The 23,684-nt window shown below is 39.7% G+C and overlaps 1 protein-coding gene across 2 annotated transcripts in view; it reads right to left on the reverse strand.

Moving 5' to 3' along the window:
• CRIM1 (cysteine rich transmembrane BMP regulator 1) overlaps positions 1–23,684 on the reverse strand; it is a 212,441-nt gene that overhangs the window by 91,438 nt on the left and 97,319 nt on the right. For both annotated transcript variants that reach the window (XM_065680092.1, XM_065680091.1), the window contains exon 4: positions 15,890–16,010. In XM_065680092.1, the coding sequence (XP_065536164.1) occupies positions 15,890–16,010 (121 nt within the window). The remainder of the gene's footprint in view (positions 1–15,889; positions 16,011–23,684) is intronic.

A 23,684-nucleotide genomic window follows, 5' to 3' on the forward strand; every position in this document is an offset into this window, starting at 1 on the left:
ATTATACACAGTTTTATATAGGGATTAATTAAAAAGAAAGAAAGACCATACAGAATCATTAAATTTAAGCCAAATGAGAAGAACTGCAGGTTCTCTTTTGGTTTTTGATGGAGCTGCCCTCAGTTTGCGGAGGGTCAATCAATTACATGAGATGCCAAATAACATGGGAGGCTAGGTGTATTAAGCACTACAGTTAGTTTCAGAAATTGGAAAAAATCTAAAGAGTATCTCCTCCATGTAACTAGTATTTATTTGCTTATTTAAGAAAACAGTCTTAAGAACAGGAATACGTAAAACATAGATAGACAATAGTCACATTTGTTTCTTTGCTTTATCATTAATGTAACAGTTTAAAAGTCAAACACTTCAGACTTTTGGTAAGTTAATACTTAAGAGTGCTTGCCCAAACAATGGGCATATTACAGGGATAAGCAGTAATGATTCAACAGAATGCAAGACAAAACGAACAAAAAGAAATATGTGAATATCGTAGCTGGGAAATTCATGGAATAGCACTTAAAGTTTTCAGCTGCAAATGACGGATGTTTTTCTTTTTTTTTCCTTTTTAACTCGTAGATTAGTTTAGCATACTACGAATGCATACGCATTTGAAAAGGGAAAAAAAAAAACCCTCAGCAGAAGATCCTGTAATTATGAGTTAAAAGGAATGAAAATAAGAACTCTACTTACTAGTAACTATTTCAAGTATTTTAAATATTCAAGACAACCCCTACATTAAACCACCCATTAGTAAGATGCATCATCAGCACTTAATATATTTTCTTATTCTTTATGCTTAAAAACCAAGAAGTTTGGTTCTCCTCTGCATGTCTCCTTAATTGCCCAACAGACATTTCATCTCAGACCAGTGCTCCATGAATGAGAAAGAGCCACCTCTCAAAAGACAGGGTTTTAATATCTCCCTCTTTTAACCCCATCAGTGTTAGACAATATTGTTATATTCTCTGCACACTGTAAGGTATTACTCAAAAGGAAGTTTGCACGAAGAAATACAAGCAAAGTCAAGGAATCTCACCGAACCTTTATTATACTATCTGGAAAAGATTCTTCAAATATTGAATAACAGCAGCGTAATGCAATATCGCACTTATAAATGGATGAGTCCTTGAAAAAACAGCATTAATTATATCACATTTCACAAATTACATTAAATATGTCAAGATAAAGTGAAGCAATGTATCTATGTGCACATACATACTAAACTAAAGGGATAGTTTTAAAACAGGCATTTCAAGGTTAGGTAGTTTTTTTTCATAATATTGTGCTTACCATAATAGTGAAGGATAATTAGAACTAAACCAATAAAGAAGGAAGAGCAGATAAGAAAAGCTTTATTTATCAGACCTTTACTTTTCACACTTTCTTCTCAACTTATTTATGAATACAACAACAACAAAAAAGAGAATTTAATTATTTTCTTTACTGTTCACCCTTTCCCTTCAGAGATGCAGAAGAAAAAAAAAAAAAAAAAATTATGGCTTCTACTACATGCAATCAAAAAAGCAGCTTCCCTTTAAGATGACTCTAAGGCATCTTGCAGAATTCTGTACTAACATCCCACCTACTGCAGCCCCAATAAATGGAAGGGGGAGTAGGGGTGGGAAAGACAACCTCCAGCAATTGGTGACACAACCCAAACAAACAATTACCACTGTCAAGTTCAAGGAATTTGTACCTTAAACCATACCATTGCTTTAGAAGATGCCTTTGCCTTGTGAGAAGAATAAAACACAGAAAGAAGCGCCTACATATTACTAAAGAAAGAAAAAAAGATAAAACATGTATAGCAGAAAAAGAAGTACAGACGCAATATAAAAGTGGTATTAAAAGCCTGCATAAAAATACTAAGTTTCACTTCAACTATCCTATATTCACATCCAGCTAATCTCTGGGAAAATAGGTAGATCAAACTCCCTGAAAATTCACATTTTTCACAGAGAAAATGGCACATGTGATGGAAATGTACTTATGGACCTTGATTTTCCAAGTCTCATGAGCTGAAATTATCACTCTTAGTTTTACTGCCTTAATAAGCTTTTTCAGACATGCCTGTATCTTCTCTATTCTTTTCCTCTCATTATCATTGATGATTTGAGTTGCAGAAGGAACTTAAATGATTAACTTGTACTTTTCTACTCATTTTCTTCCAAGCCAAAGCTTTTTCTAAAAAAAAATCCAAAACCAACCAAAACACAAAACCCAACAACAAGAAAATATAAATCACCAGATTAAATAACATAAGATAGGACAATATTCCTGAGGAAGGGTTGAAAAAGATGTTTAAAAGACTTCTGGGAGCCAATGTTCCTTCTGCAGAAGAGAATCCCTCCCATTCAGAGGAATCAAAGCTTCACATACTCATTCATAGTGTAAGCAAACAAAACCCCACCCTCCAAGATTTTATAAATTGACTTCCCATTTGGTTAAAAAACAATCCATACGTAGGAGAATGCCAAAGCAGCAAATGGTCTCAGATGGACTTTCAAATAGTCTGCATTCTTTTCAGCCAGCTCTGCTAGGAAAGCCTTTGACCACTGTCCAGACTATTAACACGGAAAACATTGTTTTGGAGACAGAAGTCTTACAGGAAGAAACCCAAGGAATTCTGGTAGCCAAGCATGACTGTTGCACTGCCAAAGCAACAACATCTGGAAATTCGGAATAAGTGATCCCGTTCTCAGTAAGACAGAAAAATGAGCTTTATAGTACTCGTGTTCTCTGCAGCGCCTTTTGGAGCAGAGGGACAGACAGAAGAGAAGCTGCCATCCAGCTCTGTGCCCTATCACAGCCAGCTATTTACCTGCAGGGTGTGCGGACCTTAGGCTTGGTACTGAGCATTAAGTTTGAAGTATCAGCAGGCCAGATTGTGATAAACCTGGCTATGGACCCTCTCAAAGTAATTTCTATAAAATGTGGCTGTTCAGACTGCTGTGCACAATGTTGCTTCGGAGCTGCCCCTTCTATAACTGTAACTTGCCTAAGGAAAACAGGCACAGCAGAAGTTACTACAAGGAAAACTTCCCAGAAAGAACATAACTTTATACACCTCTTTCTCCCCTTACACAGCCTGCAGTGACACCACTGCAGCATCAAATCGCATGGTGTTATTGCAAAGTGCCAAGATTATAGGAAGGCCAACGCTTGAATTACTGAGAAGCTGGCACTCAGTATCTGCCCTCACATCTCACTAATAAAGGTGCTAAGGAAACACACGTCCTCGGGTGTTATACCATCACAGTACTTCAGTCAAGTCAAGAACATGCCCTTTTAACAAGGAAGAATGGTCCTTTAAGAGTCAAATGTCCCCTAACAAAACAGTCCAGAAAGGAAAAAGGAGAATCAAACAGTCATGCAAGAGACTTCATGGAGTGCAGCCTGGAAAGGTGGTATGGGCTGGAAAGAAACAAGAATCCCAAGAAAGAAGCCAGCTGTACTGAAATATTGAAAATACAGAATCAACCTGGCTGGTAAAAGAATTGTCTTTAGTTCTTCATGTTAAAAAAAGAAAAAAACCCGCATAAAACAACAATAATTCTAGAAATTTGAACAACTGAGCAAGGGAAGGCTCAGTATATAATGAATCGAAACAAGACAATGTCCATTAACCAGCTGAGGAAGGTAACTGCTTCAGTAATACAAATGGCCTGCTTTTAAAATTCAGTTGTAAGTTCTTCAAAACAGGTAAGTTCATTACTGTGTTTTACATTTGAGGGTTTCAGTTTGGTGGCTTTTTGTTTGTGGTTTTTTGGTTCTTAATTGGATTTTTTTGGGGTTTTTTTTTTTAATAATATTTTTTTCCTTTCTTACTTTATGCCACCAAACTTGAAAAAGGAAAAGAAGAAAAAAAATCAAACAGAATATTTTTAAATTACAATTTTTATTTAAAATCCAATTATCTTGGTTCATTTACTTCTGCTGTTAAGCAGATGAAAAGAGAGAAGTGCTTGGTTAGCCTCAAAAAAGCTGTTTTGATGGTAGGATCAAAAGAGCTCGCCAGGCACAAGGCATAATGGCTATGAAAATAAGTACAGGCACCCTGGAAAAAAAGATCTAGTGCCAGTGAACAGGAAGGTTGGGGCTGGGGTAGGTTGAGGAGAAAACAGCTATTCTGAGGATGAAAACAGAATTAAATCTAAAGCACTGAGACTAGAGAAACGCGTTCCTGAAACATACATCCTGTTCCTGGGGAGATTTTTATGATGGTCCTCCTTTTTTCCTTGCAGGAATCTAATACAATCTGCATTAACACTATTAGCACTTATGCTACCTAAATATATAAAATCATAGAATTATAGAATCATAGAATAGTTAGGGTTGGAAAGGACTTTAAGATCATCTACTTCCAACCCCCTGCCATGGGCAGGGATACCTCACTCTAAACCATGCCACACAAGGCTTCATCCAACCTGGCCTTGAACACTGCCAGGGATGGAGCACTCACAACCTCCCTGGGCAACCCATTCCAGTGCCTCACCACCCTAACAGGAAAGAATTTCCTCCTTATAGCCAATCTAAACTTCCCCTGTTTAAGTTTTAATCCGTTACCCCTTGTCCTGTCACTACAGTCCCTGACAAAGAGTCCCTCCCCAGCATCCCTATAGGCCCCCTTCAGATACTGGAAAGCTCCTATGAGGTCCCCACGCAGCCTTCTCTTCCTCAGCCTATCTTCATACAGGAGGTGCTCCAGTCCCCTGATCATCCTCGTGGCCCTCCTCTGGACTTGTTCCAACAGTTCCATGTCCTTTTTCTGTTGAGGACACCAGAACTGCACACAATACTCTAAGTGAGGTCTCACGAGAGCAGAGTAGAGGGGCAGGATCACCTCTTTCGACCTGCTGGTCACACTGCTTTTGATGCAGCCCAGGATACGGTTGGCTTTCTGGGCTGCGAGCGCACACTGTAGCCGGCTCATGTTCATTTTCTCATCGACCAGCACCCGCAAAGTCCTTCTCTGCAGGGCCGCTCTGAATCTCTTCTTTCCCCAATCTGTAGCCGTGCCTGAGATTGCTCCGACCCAGGTGTAGGACCCTGCACTTGGCATGGTTGAACTCCATAAGGTTGGCATCAGCCCACCTCACAAGCGCATCGAGGTCCCTCTGGATGGCATCCCTTCCCTCCAGTGTATCAACCGGACCACACAGCTTGGTGTCATTGGCAAACTTGCTGAGGGCGCACTCAATCCCACTGTCCATGTCAGCGATGAAGATGTTAAACAAGACCGGTCCCAACACCCATCCCTGAGGGACACCACTCGTTACCGGTCTCCAGCTGGACATCGAGCCATTGACCACAACTCTTTGTGTGAGGCCATCCAGCCAGTTCTTTATCCACCGAGTGGTCCATCCATCAAATTGATATCTCTCCAATTTAGAGACAAGGATGTCGTGTGGGACAGTGTCAAATGCTTTGCACAAGTCCAGGTAGATGACATCAACTGCTTTACCCTTGTCCATCTGTTCTGTAGCCCCATCATAGAAGGCCACCAAATTGGTCAGGCAGGATTTCCCCTTAGTGAAGCCATGCTGGCTGTCACCAAGCACCTTGTTGTTTTTCATGTGCCTTAGCATGCCTTCCAGGAGAATGTGCTCCAAGATTTTGCCAGGCACAGAGGTGAGACTGACTGGTCTGTAATTCCCCGGGTACTCCATTTTCCCCTTCTTGAAAATGGGGGTTATATTTCCCTTTTTCCAGTCATTGGGAACTTCACCTGACTGCCACGATTTTTCAAATATGATGGCCAGTGGCTTAGCAACTTCATTCGCCAGCTCCTTCAGGACCCGCGGATGGATTTCATCAGGTCCCATGGACTTGTGCGTGTTCAGATTTTTAAGATGGTCTCGAACCAGATCCTCTCCTACAGTGAGCCCAAGGTCTTAATTCTCACAGTCCCTGTGTCTACCTTCTAAGACTTGGGTGGCGCAATCAGAGCCTTTGCCAGTGAAGACCGAGGCAAAGAAGTCATTCAGAACCTCAGCCTTCTCCAAATCCCAAAGATCCATTAAGAACATATACAGGTAAGGATACTGTAAAATAAGGAATTTTCAGGAGAGAATTCCCAGCATTATCAAAGCTTGAAAGTGGCAAGATACTAAATGTGAGGCCCTCCTTATCATCAAGCACAGGGTATAAGAAATGATGATACAGCAAAATGAAGTATTAACATAGCAATCTCACAAAATTGGCAAAGGATTACGCCCATGTTACTCATGTACTCATGTTACATTTGAAGCCATGATATAAGTTAAGTAGGCAAGATCAAGAGTTTTAAACCAGTCAAGCTACAGATTCCAGACAGGGAATCAACCAAATGCCAGTCATAGAAGAGATAAGCTCAGAAAGTGACACTGCAGGCAAAGACAAAGCATGTGGGGCAACTCCATTCCAGAGGTTCAGCTAGAATTGTAAGAGGGGACAGAAAACAAACTGTCCAGAGGAGGCAAATAAGCCCTTCCTCAAAATGTGGGAAACCCTTAGATGATCATTTAGCTTCTGGATTTATTCCATTATAGGCGAAATTTAAAGATAAGGCGAGAAGACTGCTTCAGAAAGCAAACAAGTCCATTTAGTTAATGAGACCTTTTCCATGTAATGGGAACTACATAGGCAAGAACTGTAACCCTTTTCTACAAACAAGACTTTGAAATTCCACCAATGGCATTTCATGGAAGAGTAGTAAAATACTGATTGTTATTTTAAAATGGTCCACAGCCTTCAGTTCCTCTTTTTAAGTGTTAAATTATTTAAGAGGGAAGAAAGGAAGCAGCAATTTGTGACTGGTGAAGTCCGATACAATGTTTCTCACTATTTTCTAGAGGAAACACAACTTCAAGCTCTTCTGATGTAACCTCAAATAATGTTGATATTATTATCTGCTCTAAGTACTGTTGGAAGCTGCTGGGAATTTCTTATGTCTAGTTCACTTCTAAAAATGCAAACATGAAAGTGATCTCTATTGCTTTATTGTGCCTATGGGTCTCCCCAGGCAGTTTTGAGTTTGAAGACAACTGTCAAAATCAAAATCAAAATTATTTATTTCTGTGATATAAACAGAAACTTGTCTGTTCATGTCAGAAATTATTCTGAAATAAATCACCTATTCAATTTCCAAATAAATTAATAATTGATTAAGTAGAAATGGAACAAAATAGAGTGGAGAGTCTTGGGGAGAGAAGGGAGAACAATATTCATTGTGATCATTGTATATACTAGTTCTTAGACTGGTAAGTGAAAACAAAAATTTGTAATAGAAAGATATGTCTACCAGTTTACTGTAAATTGAAAGAGCCTGCTTGTCAAAAATGCAAACGAAACCAGATCCTATAGACACAACGGTATCATTCTACTTTCAAGCATAAAACACCGCCTAAAAGTAGATACGGTTAAGGGATACTTTAATTTATCGGGGCTAATATTTCTTCTTAAGTTTAGCAGTGAAGGGGTAAGTACATTGTTAACACAGCACATGGTCAGATTAAAGTAGTATATATACTTTTCCATTAAAACTCACGCATAAAAAAAGGAAGCTGCTTGCATAACTATGATCGATACTTCTTCCCCTTGTGCAAATGCTAGGGTTTCTAGTCTTACGGGCAATGTGCTTCTTCCTTTACATGGTATTGTCTTTAAAGGTTTTGCAATTCAGTACTTCACAGGAGCTGGTGAAAGAGCATGGACATGTACTTTTAGCTTATACAATACAGGTTCAAAGAGCTGATCTTATAGAAGATGCAAGTAGGGATGCCTATATTTACAGCTATTTCTGCGGAATATTTACATCTTATTTTTTTCTGAAGACTTTCTCATGTGTCCTCTCTTTGTCAGAGGTCTCTGACACCCAGAAGTCAGCCATCAGGCTCCAGAAATGTGTTGTGCTTCAAGAGCTTCTGTTCAGGTTTTATTGAGATGGCTTAAACACCACCCCCCCACCACCCCCCTGAAAAAACTTATCTTTTTTTCATTTGCGGAATTCAGGAAAAATATGGTTGCTTGCCAAACCAACCCACATTATGAGGCTGGGCGCCAAGGCTGCAGTAACTATCGTCACACTGAGAACTTCTAGGAATTGCTGAGGCAGCTGTAAGTAAGGCAGGAAGAAGGGAACTGCCTGAACTTTGAATTCAGCAATTCATTACATCTCCTGGAAGACCAATATGGAGAAGATGGACACAGAACATGGGTCATCTATAAAGGTCATACTTTTGCCCTTTTATCCTTGCTCTTTGTGGATATTCAGACCTGACGGAAGAAAAATTGATTTTCTGGGAGAAGTATTTGCTGTTTCCTAAATATCTTCCTTTGGAATAAAAACCAATTCAGTAACGGTGTACAAAATTTAGACTCTAAAGTAAACTGCCACTATTCCTTAATGTCTTTAAAACTGCTAAATAAAGAACACTCATGTCAAAAATACCTTGGTATAGGACAGATGCAAAAGAGTGTTTTCTTATTTTATAGATTATTCCTGTATATGCCCTTTTGGTGAACCAATTTTTCCTAATCTCTATTCTAAACCTCTCCTGGTGCAGCTTGAGGTGGTTTCCTCTTGTCCTATTCACTGTATTTCACTATACCGCCCACAGAATTAACACTTTTGCTGGTAAAGTACATTTCACTTTACCATACTGCATACCAATCTGTGGCACTGCCATTCCAAAGCAGCTACAGATTGAGACATTTTAGCAGCATGTAAGGGAAAAAAAAACAGGGAAAATACTGTTCAAACAAGGAAAAAAGTTCTATAACTAATTGATTTGAGAAACTTTTACAGACCTTTTTGTCTAAACAATAAAGCTACAATCCTACTCCTCCATGCTACTTGATCCAATTGAGAGTTTTGCATTTGTAACACCATCCAGCTATCTGTAACTAAGTGACAGTGAAATGGTCTGATTCAAAGTCTTCATTTGCTCATCCTTCAATCCCAAGATATTTAGGCTCCAATCTTGCAAGGTTGTATCTGTAAAAAGCTGCTCTTCACTTTTTGATGCATGAAATAGTCATCATGACTTGTATTCCTGTCTTGTTTAGATTTATGAAGCAGCCCACTGCTCTTAAAAGTCTTTGTCTCCCTGTAACTTATCTGCCTTTTTTATGCTTCATTTACATTTGTTTTTCCCTTCTTCTCCCATCAAACTTAAAACTGCATTTATTAAAGCTGAGACTCAGACAGAAAATAAACTGCTGGAAATTTTGATGGATAAACATATATTGATTATTTCTAAAAAATTTCTAATTTAGAACATATTCAGGCTTCTGGTGTAAGCTTTTTAAATAAGTATGTTAAGCACACTTATTGGGATCTAGTGAACATACTCCTGAATGCTTCTCTCCTCTCAGAACGGTATTATTATATCCTATATTATTAGCAAGACACTCAGTGATGCGAGAGGTCATCTCAGGAGGTAAAGGATCACAACGTGACTCATTGGGACTGATTCACATCCAGAACCTGAGGGAGGAGAGGTGAGGGGAATTTTCTTCTCCAATGATAAGTAGTTTTGGGAAGGGTATTTTATAAAGTAAACCCAACAAGACAGTATTAATTATAAAGACTGACATGGGTGTTTTTTTGTGGTTGTTGTGGGGTTTTCTTAGGGGGAGGGTGCTATTTGTTTAGTTGTTTTTCTTGTTTTGTTTGTTAAGATAGAACCCAGTACAAGGAAAAAGACTAGTGACTACAGAAGACAGAAATTGAGAAGAAAGGCACTTTGATGGTCAGATTTTTAAGGCAAGCTTAGTATCTTCAAAAGATAAGACCAAGTTTCATAAAACTGCCTCTCTCAAAGCAACATTCAGTTGCTTTTAGCTTTAATTACATCCTTTAATCCTCCATTCAATCCTCTACCAGTTTTCACCATATTTTTCTTAGAACTGGTATCAAGATAACAAGACTTTAATTACTTAGTTTTCATTCTTTTTGATATTGGCACAGTACTAACATCTTTCTAGTTCTCTAGAACTTTCTTGGTTTATCTGTTTTTATTAAAAGACTTAACAAGAATAGGTGGTGGGAGGAAATACCTTTGAGAACAGAGCACAGAATAAAGTTACCAGATTTTAACAGTTGGCAGGAAAGAGAATGGAAACTGGTGCAAGGAAAAAGACCATACTTAGGTTACATGAAGGGAAACGAGCACAGAAGCAGGGGGATAAAACTAGTGCAAGAAGCAGAGACCTAGTAAAGATTAACCTTTTAAATTATTCTAGTAAAGGCAGCAGGCAGGAAGAACAAAGCTAATAAAAAAAAATATTTGGTGCAAACCTATCCAAACATGCCATTTACTCCATTGTATATATTCCTATGTAAAAATGTACAAAACCATGTGAGCGATTAAGACATAAGCCAACACCAATCACTGAAATCAGCTCCCAATTTATATTCATACATAAAAAAAATTAACAGATTTTGATAAAGACTTTACACTTATAAGTAAATTGCAAAAGAAATCTGAAAATTTGAAGAAAATTCATTCACAACAGAAAAACTGGAAACAATCAAAGACAATAGATTTTGTACAATTCATATAGATCATCTCTATGTTAAATTTTTAATAGACATGACATACGTTCTTTATAAGAGGTCTAATACATTTTTATTCAATAAGCTCCTTGGAGAAGAGAGCATCTTTACCAAGACAACAGACGTTCCCAGCATAACAGCTGGAAATTTAAGGTGTCTCATGACAGTCTGATGAAAGCTGAAACAACTGGTATTCTTGATGTTAGAGCCAAATCAGCAGGCTGTTCTGTTTGGACTATTACAGTCAAATACGTGCAAAACTAAACGTAACCTCTGAATGCAAGTACAATAAGTTATAGTATCTGATGTTTGTTTACTATTCCCATTTTTCCCCTGGCATTGCTAGAGAAGTTTTCAATATTAAATTAGGAAGCTAGGGACCAGGTTAGGAAAGCTAAGGTCCAGCTAGAATTAAACTTGGCTAGGGATGTTAAGGATAACAAGAAGGTATTCTCTAGGTATGTAGTGAATAAAAGAAAGACTAAGGACAACGTAGGCTCCCTTCTGGAAGCTATCAGAAGAATTGGCTACCCTGAATATGGAGAAGGCTGAGGTTCTTAATGACTTCTTTGCCTCAGACTTCACTGGCAAAGGCTCTGACCACACCACCCAAGTCTAGGAAGGCAGACGCAGAGACTGTGAGAATGAAGACCTTACGCCCACTGTAGGAGAGGATCTGGTTCGAGACCATCTTAAGAACCGGAATGTACACAAGCCCATGGGACCTGATGAAATCCATCCGCGGGTCCTGAAGGAGCTGGCAAATGAAGTTGCTAAGCCACTGGCCATCATATTTGAAAAATCGTGGCAGTCAGGTGAAGTTCCCAATGACTGGAAAAAGGGAAATATAACCCCCATTTTCAAGAAGGGGAAAATGGAGTACCCGGGGAATTACAGACCAGTCAGTCTCACCTCTGTGCCTGGCAAAATCTTGGAGCACATTCTTCTGGAAGGCATGCTAAGGCACATGAAAAACAACAAGGTGCTTGGTGACAGCCAGCATGGCTTCACAAAGGGGAAATCCTGCCTGACCAATTTGGTGGCCTTCTATGATGGGGCTACAGAACCGATGGACAAAGGTAAATGTCATTCAGAGGGACCTCAACACACTTGTGAGGTGGGTTGATGCCAACCTTATGGAGTTCAACCATGCCAAGTACAAGGTCCTACACCTGGGTCAGAGCAATCTCAGGCACGGCTACAGATTGGGCAAAGAAGAGATTCAGAGCGGCCCTGCAGAGAAGGACTTTGCGGGTGCTGGTCGATGAGAAAATGAACATGAGCCAGCTACAGTGTGCGCTTGCAGCCCAGAAAGCCAACCGTATCCTGGGCTGCATCAAAAGGAGCGTGACCAGCAGGTCAAAGGAGGTGATCCTGCCCCTCTCCTCTGCTCTTGCGAGACTTCACTTGGAGTATTGTGTGCACTTCTGGTGTCCTCAGGACATGGAACTGTTGGAACAAGTCCAGAGGAGGGCCACGAGGATGATCAGGGGACTGGAGCAGCTCCTGTATGAAGACAGGCTGAGAAAGTTGAGGCTGTTTAGCCTGGAGAAGAGAAGGCTGCGTGGAGACCTCAGAGCAGCCTTTCAGTATCTGAAGGGAGGCTATAGGGATGCTGGGGATGGACTCTTCATTAGGGACTGTAGTGGCAGGACAAGGAGTAACGGGTTCAAACTTAAACAGGAGAAGTTTAGATTGGATATAAGGAAGAAATTCTTTCCTGTTAGGGTGGTGAGGCACTGGAATGGGTTGCCCAGGGAGTCGTGAATGCTCTGTCCCTGGTGGTGTTCAAGGCCAGGCTGGACAGAGCCTTGCGTGGCATGGTTTAGTGTGAGGTGTCCTGCCCATGGCAGGGGGGTTGGAACTTGATGATCTTAAGGTCCTTTCCAAGAATCCTATTATATGATTCTATGATAATGAATATGCATTCAAGAGCTCACTCACAAAACACAGGTCAACTTAACACCAGATTTAAGGTTCTCTGTTTTCCTAGCATCCTACCATACAAGAACCAGCCAAGAGCAAGATGTGGTTAGAGAAGTCAGACTGCTCCTGCTGTATGTGAAGTTGTCCACTACTTGTTAACAGTCAGTGACCCATCATTCATCCTTAAACGTGATACTCTCCTCAGCTGCCCTCAGATTCTGCTGATATTAAGCCTTTATTTTAGTAGCAGTAAATGAAACAACTGTAATTTCTTGACAAAGTCCAAAATTAAAATAAAAATAGTCTAAAATAGTTTCATGAGGTCTTGATGTCTATGGCCTTATGAAACAATGTATCTTTGCTTTTAATAAATCATTCTCAAGTGTACATTAAAATATACAATGACACTTCTTTGTAACATAACCTTACTGATTAAAAAGAGATGTGATATGGATTTAGGTGATTCTAAACTGAATCACAGTCAATGCAATGTTAGCATTTCACCATGAGTTTAGTGAGAAATCCCAGAATTAAGAAAAAACATCCCCTTTTCCCAGTGTAGAGTCATTCATCCATAAATCTCCACTTTATTTGCCTTTCCTGTAGTTTTGAAATGCAAGACTCATAGGATGGAGACTTGTCTTCAAATATAAAGCTCCAGTTTTTCCTCACATCTGAAGAAACATTGAAACTGGATTAAAATGGTTTGACTTTCATATTCCAAATAACTGAACTTAGTTTCCCTTTCTGCCTCGTCTCTTTTTATACATATACTTCTCTTCCCTCTAACACTCTTTTCTGATTAGCCTCACATCTATGTTCCTTTCTTCCCCCCCTTCAATATCTTTATCTACAGCATATAAATGTCAACTACGGCACTGTCTTCCTTAAGAAGCACAGTAGCAGATTCTTAAAATCAAAAATGAGTACATACATTTCCCACAGGCACACAACATATGAACTACTCTACGACCTTACTGTTTCCAGATTCAGCTTTTCATCTTTCCTTCTCACTCTTTTTAAAAAGTACATTATCTCTTTGGCTGAATGAAGGCAATCCAAAACTTTAGCAACCTATATGGTAACTATATATAGCAACACAGACGAACCACAAAATTAAAAATTAATGGAGGAGCACAAGACACCTATAATTGTTTTAACCTACCCGCAGACAGACCAGGTTATGTTAATTGTGGCTTTTTTGTTCAGTTTTGCACATCAAGGAGGACATAGATATTAGCACAAAAAGATGTCCTATCTGATCATAAGACTCCAGGAGCTGAAAACTCATCCATCCCTGCTCTGATCCCTTGCTAAACTCTCATTCCAGTAATGCACAGCATTCTGGCTTCCAAGCAGTTTCAGTGCAATTCACAGTTATCTAATAATTCACACACGCTATACCTGCCTGCACAATTTAGGTCTGTGTATGCAGGAGATGAGAACACCGGTTTTGTCACTTAAGTATCATGCACATGTACAAGTGCACTTCAGATATTAGTTACAGTTAACCCAGCAAACCAACCGGTTATATTTTTAAACATTATCAAATGAAGAAAAAGATTCTTGCAAGGACATGTTTGCTCTATGTGTTTTATTTACGATCAGTTCCCATGTGTATGCCAGAAATAGAAATATTTCCAACTGGTAATTTTTTTGAAGTAAAAGAAGTTTTATTTTCTTGGTACTCTCTGTTCCGTGATAGAAGGAACACTGAAGTTATCATTTACAAAGAATTTAAAGTGGATATTTTTTATTCCCTCCAACCAAACAATAGAAAAATCGAACCACAACTTGTCTTAGACTGCAGAAAAACACAACACGATTTTACTTTTGGGAAACAAAAGTAATTTAGCTTGTATATCACTTTTTAATCCAGCAAGTTGAAACTAATTTTGAAGTAAAATCTCTATTAATCTGAATTTTCTATTATGTCAAGGTTTCCAAGTGTTAATCTAACTTAGAAACTTGTGAAATTTTAATCTTGTTTGCTTCTTTGACTTTATAATCTATCTTTTCAAATACAGTCCTTAGTAGCATTATATTCTAGCTGTCTTGAATGCGCTGAGCTGTACTGGCAGCAATGCCAGTAAAATGACTAGCTAAAAAAAAAAAAAAAAAAAAAAAAAAATCTACAGCCTCCTGTACAATCCAAACTAACCAGGTCAATTATCAACTAATATGAAATGATCATGATTCCTAGGAATTTTAATGAGAATATGTCAAGGAATAAAGGGGGGATATCAAGAATCCATAGCACATCCTCATCCCAAATTCATAAAACCGAAAAAGAAAACAACTCTGAATGAAAGAACATTTGTAGCATTCACTGAGTAAGGATAAGTGGCTTGTCTTTTTTAATAGTAGATGACTACGTGTATTCTACAAGTTTAGAAATACATTCTCAAATTTTAATAAACAGGATTACAGCACTATATTAAGTTCTTCAGATTTTTTTTCTGCCTTTTTAAATAGCTATATTATTAACTCCCCATGCAGTAACAGACCCTCATATTTCATGGAAACAACAGCTTCAAAGACATCATCATATTAAATACATACTCAAATGGTACCCATTACATAACCTTTGCCATTTTCTACTTTCTGAATTCTTCGCAAGTTTATCATTCCTTTACAGTCTCAAAAGGGGTTGAGAATATGGCAATATTGTATGGTCTGAAGACATTTATACTAAATAGATTGACTAGTTATGTCTACAAGAAATATTTCCTGCTTTATGTGAAATGTTTTCATTAATATTATTTTCTGCTTGAATTCACATTTATTTGGTGTATTGCTGTATCAGGTTTTGAGAGGTCTGCTGTAAAAATAGAAGGTGAAACAGTGGTGTAGAATTCTGGAAGAAACCCAACTCCAAATCATCTTATTTTTCCAAATTGCAATAAATTATATCTGCTTGAACAACAACCAAAGTAAAATGGAAGTGAATACTTGAAATTCCTATTTCTCCGCAGTTCCAGATAGCCACCATCTTTGAGCTTCTTACAGTGGTCTTCCATGTACCAAAAACCCCTTAGTTTTTTTCTTTAACTAGGCAAGATTTTCTCTTGCATATCTTCTGTCATCTCCATCATTTAAATCCTTATCAAAGACCTTCAGAAGTTTCTTGAAAGAATTTACTTTAGTAAAATTAATTGAATACATGGAAAATATATCTAGAGGCACAAACCCCTCTAATAACTAGCAAAAACCAGCTTCATGCATTTGCACCAAGAATTTTCTTCTGCTTCAAAAAGATAAAAAAATTGTATTTATAGCAGCCTGATATACCTTAAAGCTACTTCATATGTTTTTATTTTGTATTAACATCTACTACCACATACCTATGCATAATTATGTTGTGTTTATAATACTTGAACTGTAGAGAACAAATTAAAGATACTCGGCCATCAAGACACCAACCTTGTCGGCAGTGTACAGCAGCCATCAGCTGTCAGCCTGACTTGGGTTTCGTAGCTATCCAGTGGGCAAACAACTTGCTGAACAGGAGGACATTCGACTGTGCTGCAATCCACACTGAACACTATGGAGGAAGGTAAGAAAAAACAATCCTGTTACTCATGCTTTAGAAGCTTTTTGCGAATCGCTTCATCATAAGCAACCAGGTATGAATCAGCCCTTTATGTTAGAAAAATTACCTAACGAATGCATGCTTGGTAGGTAACATTACAAAAACACTTCCTTTCTCTTTAGGATTCACTTTTTTAAATTATTGACTTGGAAAGTAAATGAGCTAATATTAGTTAACAAAAAAAAAAAAAAAAAGCATAAAAGTTCAAGATGCCTGTAAATTATGTAAGTTACTAGAAATATACCAGGTTACTGAGAATATATTTTCCCCATAGCATTTCAAAGAGTAAACAACTCAGAAATACTGAGTTTAATAATATTTCACTTAAAAAAAAAAAACTAGAGTTTTATGTTCCATTTTATTAACAAATAACTGTGAAGCAGCCCTTCTGTTTACAAAGTCCTCCATTATCACATCCAGCATTGAAAACCATAAGCTTGTCAGTGCAGTCCAAAGTGACCAATGCGATTTGCATGATTCTATTGTGCCAAGAAGCTACTAATGTCCAATTTCCTGAATTTAAACTAGCAATCTTTTTAATCTGGATTCAAGGTCCTCTCTGCCTCCTTCCCAGGCAAGCTGTCTGGGAAAAAACAGCCAACAAGCTGCTACTGCACAGCTCTTCCTGTGTCCATCTTTCTATATACCAGTGATGACAATGAAAAAAGAAACACAAGGAAACTCTAATCATGCCACCAAGTCTCAGCTAAGGTGCTCTTTTTTCCTTACCCACCACCCACAGAATTTTATTTTCCACGCTCATACCCCACCTCCGTCTTTTCTCCAAACTGGGAGATAATTACATTAATCATAATAGAAAGGCTGAAATTAGATGGGACCTCTGGAGGTCAACTAGCAAAACCCCCTCCCCAGCACAGTGCTGGCTGCCCAGGACCATGCCTAGATAGCTTCTGAATATCTAAAAGGATAGAGATGACACCACCTCCCTGGGCAAATTTTGCCAGTGCTTGGTCACTCCCATGGTGAAAAAGTGTTTCCTGATCTTCAGAGAAACACTGCTGTTTCAGTTTGTGTCTACTACCTCTGCAACTGTCCATCACCGAAAAGAGCCTGACTCTGTCTTTACACCTTCCCTTTAGGTATTCATATGCATTGATGAGATCTCCCCTGACTCTTCTCTTCAGGCTGAACAGTGCTGGTCCTCTTAGCCTTCCCCACAGGAGAAAGATGAGGAGAGGTAAGAGATGAAAGATACTTGAGGAAGGAAAAAGATGCTCCTACTTGCTTTCACATTTAAATGGGTTTCTTAAACTGGAAAATGTCTGAAGCCAAACTTCCAGAAAAGCTGAACATTTTGAAAGGTTACAGAACAGTCTATAATCAGATTCTTCATTATTTAAAAATACATGCGTCTCTAAATTGGAAGATATCAATTTGATGGATGGAACACTCAGTGGATAAAGAACTGGCTGGCTGGATGGCCGCACGCAAAGAGTTGTGGTCAATGGCTCAATGTCCGGCCGGACACCAGTAACGAGTGGTGTCCCTCAGGGATCGGTGTTGGGACCGGTCTTGTTTAACATCTTCAGCACTGACATGGACAATGGGATTGAGTGTGCCCTCAGCAAGTTTGCCGATGACACCAAGCTGTGTGGTTCGGTTGATAACGCTGGAGGGAAGGGATGCCATCCAGAGGGACCTTGACACGCTTGTGAGGTGGGCTGATGCCAACCTTATGAAGTTCAACCATGACAAGTGAAAGGTCCTACACCTGGGTCGGAGCAATCCCAGGCACAGCTAAAGATTGGGCAGAGAAGAGATTCAGAGCAGCCCTGTGGAGAAGCACAGGGTGTTGGCTGATGATAAAATGGACATGAGCCGGCAGTGTCCGCTTGCAGCCCAGAAAGCCAACAGCATCCTGGGCTGCATCAAAAGGAGCGTGACCAGCAGGTCGAAGGAGGTGATCCTGCCCCTCTACTTTGCTCTCGTGAGACCTCACCTGGAGTACTGTGTGCACTTCTGGTGTCCTCAGGACACGGAACTGTGGGAGCAAGTCCAGAGGAGGGCCACGAGGATGATCAGGGGACTGGAGCACCTCCCGTATGAAGGTAGGCTGAGGAAGTTGGGGCTGTTCAGCCTGGGGAAGAGAAGGCTGCGTGGAGACCTCAGAGCTCCAGTATGTGAAGGGGGGCTATAAGGATGCTGGGGAGGGACTATTCATTAGGGACTTATTGATAGGACAAGGGGTAACGAGTTAAACAGGGGAAGTTTAGATTGGATATAAAGAAGTTCTTTACTGTGAGGGTGGTGAGGCACTGGAATGGGCTGCCCAAGGAAGCTGTTAATGCTCCATCCCTGGCAGTGTTCAAGGCTGAGCTAGACAGAGCTTTGGGTGACATGGTTTAGTGTGTGATGTCCCTGCCCATAGTAGGGAGGTTGGAACTTGATGATCTTAAGGTCCTTTCCAATGATAACTATTCTGCGATTCCATGTCCCCCAGATTAGCTGTACTACTGCCTTAAAAAAAAAACCTGCAAACATTTGCCACTGAACTACTAGTTTTCACATCTTTCTTTGATTCCAATAATTACAAAGTGTACTTTTCATGAACAGGCTTATACTATAAGTTGTTATTATATATTTGTGAGAGTGGTGAGGCAATGGTACAGGCTGACTGGGGAAGTTGAACACTGCTCCATCCCTGCAGTGTTCAAGACCAGGTTGGACAGAGCTTGAAGCAACCTCCCCTAGTGCAAGATGCCCCTGCCCATGACAGGGGAGTTAGAACTAGATGACCTTTAAGGTCCAACTCTAACCATTTGACGATTCTATGATGATTTTATTTTTTTATACTCAACACTGTGGCTCAGCACAGAAAAACTTCATATTTTTTCAGTAGTCACAGCTTTCTGAGGGTTCAGCACAAGGGTACAAAGTCTGCTTCTACAGCAGCTAAGAAGCATCACATTACAACCTTCGTTTTCAGTTCAGATGTATTTCAAGTGGTCCCTCACAAATAATACGACGCAACATAACTGCATCTGATAATGGTAGTTATACTTTCTGTTCTGGGAGAGGAATAAGAAAGCATGAAGGTATCTCTTCATGACAATGCATCATTTTTTTTGTGTTCCTTCACACTTCAGGAAGTATTAAACACAACTAGAGTGAATGACAGTCCTGGACTTTCAATCCAGTTGCATGACTTCCTTAACTCTCCTAACACAGATATTTCTCAAAATGAAACCCGAATTCGCTGATTCCTTTTTTTTTTTTAACTCACTCAACATCACTGTCCACTTTTAAGCCATTTCCCCAGCTCCATTAGAAACTTATCTGTACTTCTTCCCCACTCATTTTCTTCAGTCCTTTCCCAGCCTCATCTGTTAAGTACTCTCAACATAAGCTTCTAACAGAGTATCTAACAGAATAGCACATTCTGTAAGCAACACTGAAATAAAAATAAATAAATAAATAAAATTATTTATCACAACTACACGTAAAAAACTTGATTTTGCTGACACTCATCCTTAGTGCAAGACTAAAAGTTCCAGACCTGACTTTCAATGCTGAAGCTGTACCTGGGTGGAGCACAGGTTACTTTCCCTGCGCATTACGCACTACCTACTTGTAGTGGTTTAAACCCAACCACAAAAGCTCGTTCACTAACTCCCCCCGCTTCTTTCCCTCCCTCTACTCCTGGAGGGCCGCCTGGTCCTTGGGGCCCCTCTCCCGGGCCGCTTCAGCGGCCGCCGGCTCCCAGGGCCGCTCCCCCTCGGCTCCCCGCAGCCTCACGAAGACGGAGGCAAGGACAAGGGCCAGGGCGGTGAAGAGCAGCGGGACGGCCGGGTACAAGTCCACGGCCACGTCCATCCCTCCCTGCTGCCAGAGCCCGCCCATATTACAAGTCTTTGCCATAAAGTACAGTGAAACAATAACCTTAGCCCAAGCCCCACACTTGATAAACACTATCACAGCAAATACCAGCTATAAGTAATGTACTACATTCTGAAACTGTGAGATCAAGAGAAACAACTTTGAGAGCCAATAAATCAGCATTGTGACGACTATTAATCCGATCATCTCTGTCATTATCTCAACCTTTCGTGCCCCACGTTGGGCGCCAAAAAGAACTGTCGTGGTTTAAACCCAACCACAAACCTTGTTCACTCACTCCCCCTCCCTTCTTTCCCTCCCTCTACTCCTGGAGGGACAGAGAGGAGAATCGTAAAGGATTCAACTCCCATGGGTTGAGATAAGAACAGTTTAGTAACTAAGGTATAACACAAATCACTACTGCTACCACCAAGAATAATAATGATAAAGGAAATAACAAGGGAAGAGAATACAACACCTCAACACCAGCCAACCAATACCTCGCCCCACTCCCCCCAGCCGAGCACCGACCGATACCTCCTCCAACCCTGCAGTCCCCCTAGCCCTTCCAGGTAACTCCCTGTTACATCCTGGGCATGACATGCTGTGGTATGGAATACCTCTTTGGTCAGTTTGGGTCAGGTGCCCCGTCTCTGCTTCCTCCCAGCTTTCCCTCCTCCCTGGCAGAGCATGAGACTCAGAAAGTCCTTGGTCAGAGTAAGCATTTGTGTTATCAGCTCTGTTCCCAGGCCTAAAGTCAAAACACAGTGCTGCACCAGCTACGAAGGAGAAAAATAACTGCTACTGCTGAACCCAGGACACTACTACATTTTGCTGCTGATATCAGACTCTCCATCAAGCCCTGACTGCACAGAATTCCCCAAAGAAATGCACCAAACTACTACATTCTCTTTAGAGCTGTGTTTAAACCAAGATTTGGTACCAGAAAAACCTTCAGTAAGAGTAATTTTGAGGCCATGCAAGGGTGCTGGAAAAGGTGAGTGAATGAAAGCTCTGCTGGAAATACTACTAGAAAATGAGTGGCCTTTTCAAGACATTTCCTAATGCTTTCCCAAGAATGTTAGAAACTAAGGGATGACACTCCTTATCTCACCATATAGGACGACAACAAAATAGTTAGCAATAAAGGTCCAGCCAACATCTGTTGCGTAAGTGCCAAAATAAACTATTTACCTTTCTTCATTCAGAAGTGGCAGCTAGAGTTACTATCACAACTTCAGCAAAATACCTTTTAGATTAATTTTAACTTCATCTTTGAATTAACAAGCATGATTTCAAAACCATCATTGCTCATACTGTTTTAGCTTCTTAGCAAAACAAGCATTATATACTCGCGGAAATCGTGTTTCACACTATTTTTATTTTTGCTGTTAACACATTAAGCAGATCCAACTAAGACTGTTCATTCAAACTATCTTTAGAAAAAATAAGGTTTGAGAATACTTAAGAGGTAGCTCCCAGCTTATAACTAAATTCACGGCTCACGACTGGCCAGTTATATACACAGTTGTACACAGCTTGTAGGAACAAAGTATGTTGCTTATGGCACCAGACCAGTGTTCTCACCTATGAGCTTAGTAACCACAGCAAAATAAAGAGACATGACAGACTTGGTCTGAGTAGGTACCACAATTGCAGTGACATGCTTGGTGGAGTAACGGTAAGAACATTTAAGATAAAATAATGTAGAGCTTAATGGATGGGTACAGCTAAGCTTCTAAGTATCTTCACTGTTCATTTAAACTGATTGCCAATGCCTTAAATCATCACATTTCTAAAGTAAAAGAAGAGGAAGTGTATCTCAAAATGAAAGATTTTTATTCTGCTATTTAGTGTTCAGAAAACACTTCCTGTTTTCCTTTCAGTAACTCAGTTGCCAATCACAGTATTTGAACATATGCAGCTCTCAGCAGAAAGCTCCAAACTTAAATGCCACTGTAAACTAGAGACATCTTATTTAAGGAAGAGAAATAAACACAATTTGTGCTTTAATTGCACAAACACTTTACACTGGCACAAGGCAGCACTGGTATCATAGGAAGCAGTCCTCCCAGCTTCTAGCAATTTGTTTCTACCAGAAAGCCCTTGCTAGCGTAAAACCCCTGTGGAGCCTGGTTAAGGAGACACAGAAGTACAGGAAGAGTGCTCTGGTAGCAGCACTCAGAACTAAAGTTTTTACGATTGTGGCAAAGTATGGAAAACAGTTTTCTCTGTTCAACATGTAAACTCCATAGACATGCTGACACTATTCAGTAAAACCGACATCAGCCTTGTACGAAACTCTGCATGAATGCTTATCTACCAGGCTTTATACTGTCCACTGTCCCTTACTCTTTTTTTCAGCAACATGCCATTAAAAACAGAGGAAGCATGAAACAGAGCACTGATAGTTCAGTTCCTCTCCAACTCTTCTTTCCTAGAATCCTTCAGGATTACAACTCAAACTCTGAAGACACAGGGGTTATTATCAAGCTTATCATAGGCTAAAAAAATATTTCTGCCATGCAAGGAGTATTATCTGACTTCACTTTATGACCACTGTTTCAGCAAATCCACATTGATAATGGTCATAGTGTCATACATACATACAAAGTTATATGCTACTACATATACAGTGGTATGTATATGTACACATAGAGAATAAATGGCATAAAGCAATGCAGAAGAGGCAGGTTGGACCTCCAGATTCATCCAGTCTTCCAAGCTAAATTATTTTATAATTCTATAAGCTATATACATCCTAGTATATCTGAATATAGAATATACAATCCTAGTAAAACAAGACATTCTCTTGCCTGCTCTTAAACAAATACATTTATTTAAAACCATAGCCAGTGGTTCTGAACATGACAGAACACTTCAGATGGAAAAAAACAGCAAGGTTCATGATAACTTGCAAATTTAAAAGTAAAATCCCTAAACTTTCTACAAGAAAGAAGTATTAAAAAAACAAACAAGACCATGTTTAGTCTAAAATTTTCTTCATACATCGACTACAGTGTTGTCTATATAAATACAGCTTATACTCTTTAAAAACAGAGCCTCTGAAAAACGAAATATTTTCAGATTTGCAAATATTTGCCATTAAAAAAAGGGCAAAAAACCCCAACAAAACCAAGCAGCCTTCTGTGGCATGTAATTTGTAGGCTACTGAGATTTTACAACATTCATCCGCTCCTTTTCCAGTCTTCCAGTCTTGTATTGGCTTCTTCTTCCTTTACAATCTTCCCACTGTGATGAATGGTAAGCGAAAGGCAGATCTAGACCAAAGTTACAGAAGTCAGTTTGGACAGCCACTGAAGTCTATTTTGACAAAAATCAGGCTATGGAGTGACTAATAATTACGTATTAATAATACTCCCTTTTTTTCCCCTCAAGCAAAGGCCCTGCCACAAAGTAAGGGCCCCACTTAGCCTGTAGTTTAGCCATTGCATCTTTCATCACCTATCACTGTGGGGAGATGCAGGAGTACCCACATACACTCCTCAGCACCTTAACTACTGCCTAAGAAACATACTTTCATCATCTCTCTAGTAGGGGAAAAGTCTCTGCTTTCCCTCAGCCTCTCAATTATTAACTCCCATTGCAAAGGTCTACACTTTCCCTAAATCCCATTAATATCTTTCCTTCCCCAATTTCTTCAAAGCCACTGCTCTTCTACCATACTACCATGCATTATAATTTTCCCAGTCTCATATACCTATTCACCTATTCACCAATATATATATTCACCTCCTAACTCCCTACAACAAAAAATACAAACTACTT

The sequence above is a fragment of the Lathamus discolor genome, chromosome 5 (genome assembly GCF_037157495.1).
Source record: "Lathamus discolor isolate bLatDis1 chromosome 5, bLatDis1.hap1, whole genome shotgun sequence".
Lineage (NCBI taxonomy): Eukaryota > Metazoa > Chordata > Aves > Psittaciformes > Psittacidae > Lathamus > Lathamus discolor.